The sequence below is a fragment of the Denticeps clupeoides genome, chromosome 16 (genome assembly GCF_900700375.1).
Source record: "Denticeps clupeoides chromosome 16, fDenClu1.1, whole genome shotgun sequence".
In the NCBI taxonomy this organism is placed as follows: Eukaryota; Metazoa; Chordata; class Actinopteri; order Clupeiformes; family Denticipitidae; genus Denticeps; species Denticeps clupeoides.
The window spans coordinates 2,206,245-2,218,695 of record NC_041722.1 but is presented as its reverse complement, the minus strand read 5'-3'; the positions used below and the strand labels follow the sequence as shown (position 1 = coordinate 2,218,695).

Below are 12,451 nucleotides of genomic sequence, written 5' to 3'. Positions count from 1 at the left end.
TATTGTGTTTTGTACATGTATATCTGACATTCTGAGTTATTGAGTGCTTGAGATCATTTCAGAAAAAAGTCATTATTTATTCACCTCCTGAAAACATGACACTTCTATATCCAAACTTTGTGTTTTGGCATCAGTCTAACTCATTAAATTAGCACTTATAGACATATTTTGTCCCACTCAGAATGTTGAACATTAACATTATGCTTCCTGATATACTCAGATCAGACAGAAGTGCAGGGGAAAATGGTTATATTAGTCATAACCTGGAAGATATCAAGGCAAACCTGAAAATCAGACAGTCAGTGAGCTAATGATCAGTTGCTCATCACTCTTTAGCAGCTCATAAATTAATCACCCACATAAATGAAAGGCATCCAATCTCTCCATAGAAACAGGCACATGGACATAAAGGAAGAAATAGAGGTATAAACTCACCAATGAAAAGTATTGGAAATGTGCTGAAGAGCAGGAAGACATGTGGCACAACTCCAAGGGCATCCAGGAAACAGCCATTGTTCAGGATGCCCTGGTCCACGTTGTATGCAGCGGAATTGTTGTCATTGCCACAGAATGACAAGGACATGTTGGAGACACGACTCTGAGGACAAGCACAGGGGGAGAAGCAGAAACCAGAGCATGAACATGAGGAGGAGGAGAAGCTAATCATTTGCTAAGCACCTGCCAATCAACAATTATCCCACCTCTCATATTCCTTGATTCTGACAGGCATGTTTAGATGACACAACGGTAGTACTGATCTCCTGAAACAATCTATCCATCACAACCGAAATGGAGTCCCACGTGGCAGTCAACTACACCCATGAGCAACCGAAGCCATTGCCTTGATCCTGCCTACTGGATCTGGCAATGGATCCTGACCTTCGATTGTGGCATCCTTCACCATAGTCAGAAGTCACAAAGGCTCAAACTACACCAGCGTTCGCTGAAAGATGTTCCGTATTTTTTTTTTCTTTTTTTGGCGGGGTGGGGGGTTACTGTAATACTGTAACATACAGTAAACTGGCCCACCAGGTGGCACCATTGTATTGTTTTGTTGCATTACTTTTTTTTATCTAAGCTCCTCAACTCCATTGCCGCTCATCTGTGTTCAGACCGCCTGGAAATGCAGGGTGAATAGTTCAATTTATATATACTATGTTAGTCTTTGCTGGGACTGATGTTTGGTTTCTTTTTTTATGTTAATAATTAATGCTTATATTAATTTAATAATTAATATAAGATGCTGTTATCCAAGACTCACAATTTTATCTTATGCCATTTCTTTAAAATTCCACAGAAATATTTACAAGAAAATTTTAATTTAAAAAAGTGTTCAATGCCTAATGCTTCATAGCCATAGCCAATATTAGAATTTATTTCATGTGTCTCCAACAATAACATTCATGTGCTTATCCAATGTTATCTTTTTATTTTTACCAGCGTGTTGGGCATTAATTACATGGTATTATTATGCAAGACTATTACGTAAAAGTGAGATTCAGAACAGGAAGAATTAAACCTTTGCCAGAGTGACCATTGTTTATCCTCGATTGTGCTGCAGGCTGGAGCAACCTTACTAATGTAGATACAGTCAGATTAAAAATTGAAGGATTACTGTGTTCAAACACAAGTGACTCCTACATGAAACAATGACGTTACTCATGTTCTTTTTAATTTTTTTGTGCAACACTAGCAGAAGAACCTGATGTTCTGAAATCTTCCAGGTACTGAAGCTGACCCCGAGACACTCACCTCAGGAATGCCAGCACACCATAGATGTTTTACACACGCACACACACACAACAATCACACACAAAATTTAGAGTTGCCATTTACCAGAAACTTGCGGCAACATTTCTGAAAGCCACAAATATCTTCAAAAAAACTAAAATTATATAAACAATAAGGATCATCTGTTGTGGCAAACCCTAACGGTAGAAGATAAAGGAAGACTAATTTGTATCTGAATGTGTTTTGGATTACCGAAAACGTGACATTTTGACCCATGGTGACGTTTTACAGCACCAGCTGAACATAAACAAAACAATTTACCATTATGCAATGGGTAAAAGAACAGACAGCATTGTATACGCTAGTGCTGTAAGCAGCTGCCTAAAGCCGAATGCACAAAATGTAGGTGGTATGTGGCAACGTAACATCCACATGAATGCAAGTTTCCTTGCAGAACAAAGTGGATCCTGGTGCGGTGACACACATGCACTCGGCCAGCTACGTGATGTAAAAGAAACCGTGGGTCATCACACCTTCGTCCATTACTTTATAGTCCAGATGTGCACATGCCCACTGTAGGCACATTTCTATTTGTTGTGGTAGAAAGCATATTCATATTCGTAGTATTTGTATTAGAACAAATTGGTGTAAACATTTCTCACTTTTACAGAGACTCAGCAGCCTGATTTTGATTTTCATGTTGTAAAAGGGTTATGGCATTAGGTAAGATTTTTTTTTTTTTTTTTTTTGTGTGTGAAATTCCTCATCTAAATACTGCATTTGTATTCCAGTGGGCATGGGTTACCATAAGCACCCCCTGACTGGTCTTCAGGCTAATATACTAAAAAAAAAAAAAAACATTCCATCCAATATTGCCACGTCACCATCTGTCATCTAATTGTTGGTATGTAAATCAAGGACTCGAGTCTAGTGTTTAAACTCCATGCCTGTTATCTGGGAAACTTTAAAGCTAGTACTGAGTATTTGCATGTTGATGATACAATGTTGGTGTTCATGCTGTATCTGAAAATTATTGGATTTATTGCTCAATATTTCATTTTGAGTATGCATGACAATAATCCGCTGCGGGAAGATCTGCACTTTATGTTGAGGTGAGGTCCATTAGAATAAAATTACATAGAATTAAATATAATTTGAAAAGTTTATGACATATCGACATATAAAAAAATAGCTAAATACTTTGCATTAGTTTAGTTTTTTTTAGATATATAAATGTATGCATTTAAATATTACTCACCGGCTGATATCGGTGCATCATTTTCCTTTAATATCAGTTTCTAAATACAATCTCAAGCTTTAAAATATCTCAAGCTTTGTTCCAAGCTCGTCTCACGTGAGAATTATGAAATAATGCTCGGTCACATCAATTCGCATCATGTAGTTGGACAAGGCACCAGATCGCGCGACCGTGTCCTGTCCGTGACGTCGCTTAGCGCGCGCTGATCCCAAACCTACGAGGCGCTGATTGCAGGGTTGCCAGAGTGGTGTTTTTAAAGCAAACACTAAAGCTAAAGCCTTACAAAACCACTACACGCTACTCTAAAATAGCTTCTATCTTCACGTGCACTGAAAGGACTTTTGTTGTAATTCAACAGATATTTCTAAATACTAAACTATGATTCCACATTCTGTTAGTCACAGTGGCAGTGGACGTCCTTCCTTATGGATATTTGGGACATTTTTAGATTAAATATGGCAACATATGGTTGTCTTGTGCAATGGCTGACGAGGAGTTTTTAATCATCTTTATTGAAATATTGTAGGTCAAAGCAGGCTTTATGACATAGAACCAGCGGCATAAGTCCAGAAGGAAAGAAAATGACCAAACAGCGACAATAAAAGGAAACAGTTCTCTTCTTTGTGTCACGGAAAAACCCTTCCATGCCGCGTGTGAGGAATGATTATGATGATTATCCTGACGAATTTGTCTATCGTCTGTTCGGATGTGTTATTAAGGAATTAAGCGGCTTTTGGCTCCACACATCCTGATAGTAAATACGTTACCGGTTCGTGTGGGAAGAGCGCGGTTTAGGTCCCTCTGGCGGTGATAAGGTGAACAGCAGGCGGAATCCCAGCATAGCTGTGTGGGACAGTTCCACAGCAGGCTCTATGGAATGTGTTCAATTTCATATTTAAGAATATACCTGGATGTATTTTATCTGTAATATTTAACATTGGTAAGTTTTCCTGTTATGGAGGCTGTGACCAAAGGCTACAGTAGTTCTTCTCATGGTCAGCAGTACCTTCAATAAGCTTCTTACAGAACAGAAAGAGACGTCAGCCATGCATATCTAGACAGTTGGGCTATCACTTGTGCCAGCCACCAAGGCCGACTCTCACAGTTTTAATACTGGCCTTCAGACATCACGGGGGCTCTGAAACACAAAGGCAAAGCAGAGACAGGCGCCACAGTCCATGAGCGAGGGGAGAGAGAGATTATTAAATGTGTCTTTTTGGCACTGTGGATGCTCTTTTATCAGTGCAAGTGCAGAGGGGATTGAGTGGTGGGGCTTCTCTCACTCACTTGTCCCACACTCTGGTGACAAAGCGCTTCTCTGTGGCCTTCTCCCTACTCCACTGGGTCCTGCTGCCATGCAGCACTGGCCCAGGTCACATTACAGCGTTATGAGAAAGCTCACGCACAATGCTGAGATGCACAAAAAAGCAGCATGGGACACAGGAGCCCACCCAGCGTCTCTGTGGAGCTTTTCCTGATCAAAGCCCCTCTCTGTTAGAGACCCTCTATACATGTCACTCGGACATCAGGTCACTTCCTCTAAGAAATATGAACTACGTCCATCATGTCATTCACATCCAAATGATGATGAGGCAACTTCAGGATTCAAAGGCACTGCACAGGAAAAAATTTACAGAACAGCCGACACACATGTACATTGCTCTGCTCTCGTGTGACATTTGTTGACTCAGACAGGGGCAGAATAATTCATGAACATGAGTCGATGTGCATAAATATATGAAAAATTGTGAGCACAAGCTGATTGTATATACTTAGATAAAAATAAAACATAATGGAATCTTCTGGCATTTATGGGATTAAATCTGTTCCTTATAAAACACCTTAAGAGCGTGCAGTCTTGCACTCAAAAAAGGTTCTTTGGACTTACTGACTTAACTACGCTGAAAACAAATGACTAAAATCGGATTGAAGTAGATACATAACAAACGTATTTATTAATGTTCGACAAATGACATTTAAAGCAGCTCCGAAGTCGGGTCGTGAAATGTCAGCCCAGCTGATGGCGCCAGAACGACCCCTGCAGCGCTTTGGCGTTAAAGCCAATTAAAATGCAGTGCGCCTCATTAGCATACGCGGAAGCGCGTGCGGTATGCTAATGAGCGGCAGGTGTAGGGTCGTGGGCGGAGGGATGGAGGCTCAGCCGCCCGGAGCTGAGCGCCGCGACGGAGCCGCCGCCCGAGGAGAAATAATGCAGAAATAACAGCCGCCGGCTCGTATGAGGCACGAATGGATCCTCATTTCAGGCTCGGCAACAATGTCGTTTTATTGACTTTTTCATTGGTTTTTATCCTAATATACCAAGGTCGGTGTTTCATATTTTTCTCTTCAGCGATGCTTAAATATGTGTTAAATATCATTTGCAAGCAATTTTAATATTAAATTACAAAAACTCGAAATTACAGTTAATTACATTTTTGCTTGTGTTGTCTGAAAGTTTGTCTGTTTATTAAAATTTTATCGGTTTATTACAATTCTAGCACATATTTCGGGGAGCACTGACACCGTGAATATAACAAATCAGCAAAATGTTGAAAAGTGAGTATTTTCCATATTATAATATATCATTTCCTTTATGATTAGTACTGATAATGGTATCAGTTTTACTGTATATCACTGGAATAAATACTTATTTATGTGTAAATGAAAATACTTTGCTATCTGGCCAGACACTGATTTTTCAGAGCTGTAATTTTATTGATGTCAGGGAAAAGGTCTTTGTCCGCTGCGCAGCCCTCCTGCTTCTCTGCCTAACACAAGTGCTGATTACCTGTGAGAAACAAACCGTGCCTTGTTCTCTCTTTCTTACAGCAGCGAAAGCAGCAGTATAATACTGCAGAAATGGGATACCGGTTCCCAAGGAGAGCAGGTAGGTAGAGCCCGGGTCCTGATTTGAAGCGCTGCATTGAGACCCCCACATAAATAAGCTCAGGCACCAGGCCTAAAACAGAATGCCAGGAGGTTAAATGCATAGAATGACACATAGTAGGGTTAATCTACAGAAAGGACCATTCCTAGAAAAAAAAGGTGTAGTAGGTTCAAGGTGCAAAAATTAACCATTTCTAACTAAGAAATATGTTAATGATAAACTATTGTATTCATGGAAAAGGACAAGTAAAACTGATTTTTGTGGCTATTTTAGTTAAGATGTGAAAAGTGCAATACTGCTGGCTGAAACTTTTCACTCTGTATCAGTCCAAAAATCAGTTGACTGACTGAAGCTTGGTTAACCCATGGCGTTGAGACCTCATCATTTGGGCCATCTCTCATACCCTGCACAGTATTACAATATGGAATCTTATCGATTCATCTTATGTAAAAAGTTGTAAACTATTAAAGTGTCTTGGTCAGTATGTGATAAATCACACTCATGATGCCAGTTATCTCCAGCACTGAGGCTATATATTTTTTTTTTTTTCTGAAACGTAGTAGATGCACTACAGTTTCACACTTTAATGAACTCTTTCTTAATCTGTCACATGAGAGTTTGATTTTGTTCCCAGCGCTGAATGTTTGCCTAACTGCATTTTTTGGAAAAGTTGAATTAATTAAAAATGTGGCTCAGTTACAAGGGCTTAGTTTTGGCCGGTTGAAAATCATTCATGGTTTTCTGTCTCAGGCTCTGCATATCCACAGGCTTTGCATATCTGATTGAGGGAAATTGTTTTCATAACCGTGCTTTCTAATTCATATTTATATTATTTATATACACTGCTACCTGGATCTAAATGAACAAATAGTCTTTGACTTAAATATTGCAGTGATTAGTAAATTATTTCATTTTACTGGATGCAATGCAGGATAGTGGAGAACCATCATCTCACTGGAAAAAATGTAGTAAAGGCTGTGATCACTTAGGTGACATGAAGTCATAGAGAATCCTCAGCTTGCAAAAATATTCAATAGTAAAATTAAAACCATTTCTACATATAATGTACTGCCAGAACTAAACAGGGTTTATTTTTGTACAGTGTTTTGTTGGGACAAAACAGCTGCATGTACACACAAAAAAACCCACAAGTGTGAGTAATTGTAAAACTGGCTCAGTTTGCTATGGAAGCACAAAGAATGGAGCAATGGAAAAGGTTGTGTGGTCTGATGAGTCCAGATTCCTGACCTTAACTACATTGAGAATATCTGGGATATGCTAAAAAAAACAAAAGACTTAACACAGTTGTTTGACTCTCTCAAGCTCAACTTAAAATATTTGTGAAAAATGGATACAACTCTGGATCGAAGTCAATGTTCATCAAAGTAGTGCCATTGAGAATGTGTATTGTAATCAAAATTTAAAGGCATCACACCAAATATTTGAATATGTGACTGTTTTGTGGCAATGTATATTGATTTGTTATTTAGTTGTATTTATTATTGTTGTTTTTATGTATTTATTTAATTTTATGTTAAAGGAAGGACTTACAATCAATACATCTACAGCTATACAAGAACCGGTGAAGCCATCAGTACGCAGAGTTACTGGTAAGTTTGAAATGTTGTTGTACTGTAAAAGTAATTGTATTTTTTTATACAAAAATGCAACAAAATATTTAGTTTTAGTAACTATAGTTTTAATAGTTTTAGTAACTTTTTTTTTACTCTGTTACAAAGCAGGGCTGTTGCTTGGAATTCTGGGCCCCTGAAAAATATTGTTCTGGTTCCCTTTAATTATGTAATTTAAAATGCTAAAAAAATAAATATATATTTTCTATGTACTCCTTTGTGGTTGTATGTCCCAAAAACGATTGGACCATCTGAGCCCATTAGCACCAGCTTATTCATATATATTCATATATATGTTTTTTTGTGTGTGTGTGTGTCAAAGGGGCCAGTGGCCCTTGATCCCTTAAGCTATACCCAGACACTCCAAAGGTGCTGTTTTTTTGACTGAGCAGAATGGTATTGTTCAGTGCAGCTCGCCTGCCTCTGTCCCCCATATGCTTATTTTGTCCATGTCCATCTGCTCAGTAGCTGTCCACCTGTAGCCCCTCACTGCGGCCATCCATGTCCAGGCTCAGCGGCATGGAGCCGATGCGGCCTGGAGGAGAGGCGTAGCAGCAGGGAGGGGGGACGCAGGCTGGCTAAGTGCACATTTAAATTCAGGGCTTGCTGCTTACTTCCGATTCCTCTCCACAGTCCTCCAAATTATGCCATTAAGGAATTAAACTGTTTATTCAGAAATGCCAACTGTAAAAACCTGTAGAATTTTTTTTTCTTTTTTTGTTGCAACCGCTATTGATCAGTTTGTTGTATAATATTTTTATTGAGTAGATGCTGAAAATAAATTAAAGCCAATTAAAATGCAGTGCACCTAAATAGCATATGCAGAAGCACGTGCGGTATGCTAATGAGAGCCAAGTGTAGGGTCGTGGGCGGAGGTATGGAGGCTCAGTCGCCCGGAGAACACCAAAGAATGAATTTACAATGAATTTCCACAATAAATGGATTGTATTACAGTGTTTCATGTCAAATTGATATACAAATATCTTTATTGTAGATCTCTGCACTTTTTCATGCCTTAATGGAGGGCATTGTGCACATCCAAACTCATGCAACTGCAGTTTTTATCAAGCCACTGGAGTGCGGTGTCAAACAGGTTCAAGTTCTGCTTCGAGCTGCACCTCTGCATGTTGGGCTTTCATTTTGCTTACAAATCTCATCTCAAGACATGTTTGCTTTTGACCAGCATTCCGTGTTTAGTTCCAAACACAGGTTTTGAGCGAGAGATGACCTGTCGCTCGTGGGGACAGTATAACTTTGAGACCTTTGATGGCCTATATTTCTACTATCCTGGGAAGTGCACTTATACCCTTCTACGAGACTGTGAAGACAACACCCAGTCCACCATCCTCATACAGGTATGTTCTTACTAACCTGACTCATTTTATCATGAAAGTGTATTATTGCAATAATACCCATAGATTAAAGTTTTCCAGATTTCCATCAATTTAGTGCAGTAAAGTCCTTCACAGTCCAAATACGTCCTGCATGGCATGGTGCTCTGAATCCCATTGTGTTCTATGGAATGCGAGCGTGAAGAGTGTATAGTGCTCTGTGAGCCTCTCCAGACACTGTGGAATATTGTTGAACTTTGATCTCAGCGCGTTAACATGCAATCATTAAAAACAGTGCATCGAAGCGTTCAAACAAAGATGAAGGAGAAATAATGGTGTTCAAACCAAGATGGAGGAGAAGTAATGCCGTTCAAACCAAGATGGAGGAGAAATTGGTAATAGTGATTTAATTAAACTTACCACAACACCATGAGGATGGAGAAACAAGTTGGATGCTGCAGGTCTGAACACTGCTCTTGTTGGCAGAGTAGAAATAGCATGTGATAACTATAAACCTACCTTTACTTATTTATTGAAATAACCAAAAATTACAATATCATTCAACACCAAAAACAAAATCTTATACAGCACTATAATACAGAACTAAGGGGGCAAAAAGAGAAGTAGAGAAGGAAACAACAAATACAAAATGAAAAATTATTTATATAAGAATATTAAATAATTCAAGCCTTTGAATTACCAGGAAAATATTCAAAATATTAAGTAATAGCACTGTTTAGCCTCCTTCAAGAAAAAAATTAACTCAGGTTTTTCTTGCCAATCAACATTTTATGAATATTATTCTGAGATAAAAATTATTGATAAGAAAGATGAGAATTCTTTTCATTAAACGACTGATCAACCAAAGGAATTTTGTTATGAAGCCAATAATTGAAAAAGATAGATTTGTGTTTATACACAATGTCCTTGTTTTTCCATAGAAATCATTTGTGAGGTGAGAAATTGTGTTTGTAGATGAGTGACCAAGATAACCCTGGCGAGTAAAAGCAACTTTACTGGGATTTTATCAATATTGTAGTTGGACATAAGAACAAAAACTCAGCAAGTGCTCAGCAATGGCATTACCACACCTGCGTAAAAAAAAAAAATAATCGTCACAGTTGACATGCTAATATTTGTTTAGGACTGTTGGGACAATTAATTGCCTGATATTGTCTTCTGATACAACAACATCATTCAGCTGTAGCCGGTTACATGGTATGACAAGATGCCAAGTCAAAATGATGATATGATATCGTGAGTAATTTCCTTTGTTAGGAATCAATTTGTAAATGGGTAAAATGGGTAAAATGTAGAATATGTCATCTGTCATTTAATGTCACTAATTATGGCCACTTTTTTTTAACTGTCGCAAGGAACACTTGGTAGTTATCTGTATCTTGGAGAGAAATGGACTAGTGTTTTTGTTGTGTAAGCATATTTGAACATGATCATAAATTCTGTTTTTATGATTTTACTACCTCATTCCGCATGTTTATTTCATGAATTATCTTTAATTTATTCTTTAAATTCTACTGACCTTACACTAGTGAACAAGCAAAAGGCCAGTTTGAAAAGGGCTTCCTCTGAGGTTCATTTGCAGAAGATGCAGTTGTGATTTATTTACATTTATTTTGATATTTCAGCAGGATCTGAAGACTTTTTTATTTTTCTCAGTCATATATTGTTTCACAGAGATGTGCTTTGGTGTACAACCTCTGCTTTCAGAAAAAAAGTATTTACCAGCAGATTAGTGAAATTGATCTCATCATTAGAGTCATTTATGTCAATTAGAGTTTAATGCAGTAATTACCTGAAGGGCCCACATACTCCCCCATCCGAAACACAATTTAGTTCTTTCCCAGAGAACTCACTCCTTGGGAAACAAGAGGAGGAACGACTTAAGCACACAATTGATTGCCATCATTAACCTAAGTGCCAATATCATTTGTCAATGAATCAAAAGGATGGCAAAGGACAGTGTATCAGGCTGACAGTGCCAGATTTCGGCTGTCATTGTAGCCTTCTGCTGGGCGATTATGGCAGTCTGTCATTGGCAGCACAAAGCCATCTATCCCCACTTCTCACTGATTTCATCTTAATGCGCAGGTTCACAATGATCCAGGCTGTAGATCTTCGCCATACTCATGCGCCCGTTCAGTGAGCCTGTTTTTGCCTTGGGAAGGAGAGATCAGGTTGCAGAACTTCACTGTCACCTTCAGAGGCCAAAAGTACTCATTCCCCCTTTCCACATATCCACACATGTCTCAGTGTTGCTGACAGCACAAGTAATATATGAAAATGCCTACAAATATTAAGCAAAAGCTGACATTCATTCTTCTAAATCTTGTGCGTAGCATTGAGCTTCCACACAACATCCATGACATTGAGATGGAGCGGATAGCACAGTACATCCTGGTCAGTCAGCCGCATGGCTTTACCCTGGCCTGGGAGGGCTACACCGGGTCCGTTTACGTTAAGATGAGCCCAGAGTATGTTGGCCGGACATGCGGCATGTGTGGCAACTTTAATGCAGACGTCCAGGATGACCTGAAGACCAGCTATGGTAGGAATTTTGATTTCTGCTTTGATTTCTGTTTAAGACTCCGCATTTGAATATGCAAATCTTGTAACAAGTTTCTCATTTTCATGAATGCTGTAATATTTTGTTGGCCCTGTGGACCAGTAATATTTTGTATCTTCTGTATCTGCTGTGATGTTTATAAACCACTGATGCTTTTGAGATTTTGTTTGCACATGGATCTTTACAGGCATAGTCACAGAGGACGTGGCCATGTTTGGGAATAGCTGGATGGAGGAACAGCCTCACCATGCTAGGTGTCCCATGGTGCCCTCCACATACCCCTCTCCCTGTGACAGCCAAGAGCCTGGAATGCTCCTGGTACAGTGCTTTGTCCTGTGTGATATTTAGTTACATCTACAGTGCAGCTTGAGATCACTGAATGCAGACTAGAAACACGCATGCTCAGTCAGTTATTTCTCAGTGTTTCAGTCATTTATGGTAGATTTTACATTTTACCACATTGTTATGAGACATTATATATGCAGGGATCTGCTGGTGCAAAATCTGATTCAAAGTGTTGTGAGGCGTGGACAATCATCAGTAATATTTCAAAAGTTAATTGGAATGATTATTAATGTCATTTACAAAAGTCATTATTACTTCGGAACAATTGTTTATTGTTTAATTTCAGTTTTTTTATTCCATTCATCCCATATTTAGAATGCTCAAAATTCACAATGATGTGGCTAACAAATTTCCAGCACCTTGATGTGAACAGTGGGAATGAGGCCATGCAGTTTGACATTTTCAAAAAGAATGCATCTGTGGCATCTGGAACGCCCCACAACACCAAGATCTTGTGTTTTTTTTTTTTCTTCTTCATTTACTCTCCCCTTTGCGTCAGTAATGGAACAAAGGAACATTCTTGAAGCTTCTTTCAGACAGCGCACAACAATGAGTATGGCTAAAGTGGGGCAGTGGTGGCCTAGCGGTAAAGGAAGCGGCCCTGTAATCAGAAGGTTGCCGGTTCGAATCCCGATCCGCCAAGGTGCCACTGAGGTGCCACTGAGCAAAGCACCGTCCCCACAC

The 12,451-nt window shown here is 39.1% G+C and overlaps 2 protein-coding genes across 4 annotated transcripts in view; one reads left to right on the top strand and one right to left on the bottom strand.

The window, feature by feature from the left end:
* Positions 1-3,168, bottom strand: part of LOC114765854 (ATP-binding cassette sub-family C member 8-like) — a 40,745-nt gene extending 37,577 nt beyond the window's left edge. For all 3 annotated transcript variants that reach the window (XM_028956343.1, XM_028956344.1, XM_028956345.1), the window contains exons 1-2: positions 2,990-3,168; positions 436-598 (exon numbers count right to left, since the gene is read on the bottom strand). In XM_028956343.1, the coding sequence (XP_028812176.1) occupies positions 436-598; positions 2,990-3,010 (184 nt within the window). In that variant the 5' untranslated portion in view covers positions 3,011-3,168. The remainder of the gene's footprint in view (positions 1-435; positions 599-2,989) is intronic.
* Positions 3,169-5,173: 2,005 nt separating this feature from the next.
* Positions 5,174-12,451, top strand: part of otog (otogelin) — a 42,125-nt gene continuing 34,847 nt past the window's right edge. Inside the window, exons 1-9 of the mRNA XM_028956921.1 lie at positions 5,174-5,312; positions 5,488-5,545; positions 5,819-5,876; positions 7,417-7,486; positions 8,502-8,600; positions 8,705-8,862; positions 10,948-11,069; positions 11,196-11,404; positions 11,610-11,740. Coding sequence (XP_028812754.1) covers positions 5,237-5,312; positions 5,488-5,545; positions 5,819-5,876; positions 7,417-7,486; positions 8,502-8,600; positions 8,705-8,862; positions 10,948-11,069; positions 11,196-11,404; positions 11,610-11,740 — 981 coding nt within the window. The 5' untranslated portion in view covers positions 5,174-5,236. The remainder of the gene's footprint in view (positions 5,313-5,487; positions 5,546-5,818; positions 5,877-7,416; positions 7,487-8,501; positions 8,601-8,704; positions 8,863-10,947; positions 11,070-11,195; positions 11,405-11,609; positions 11,741-12,451) is intronic.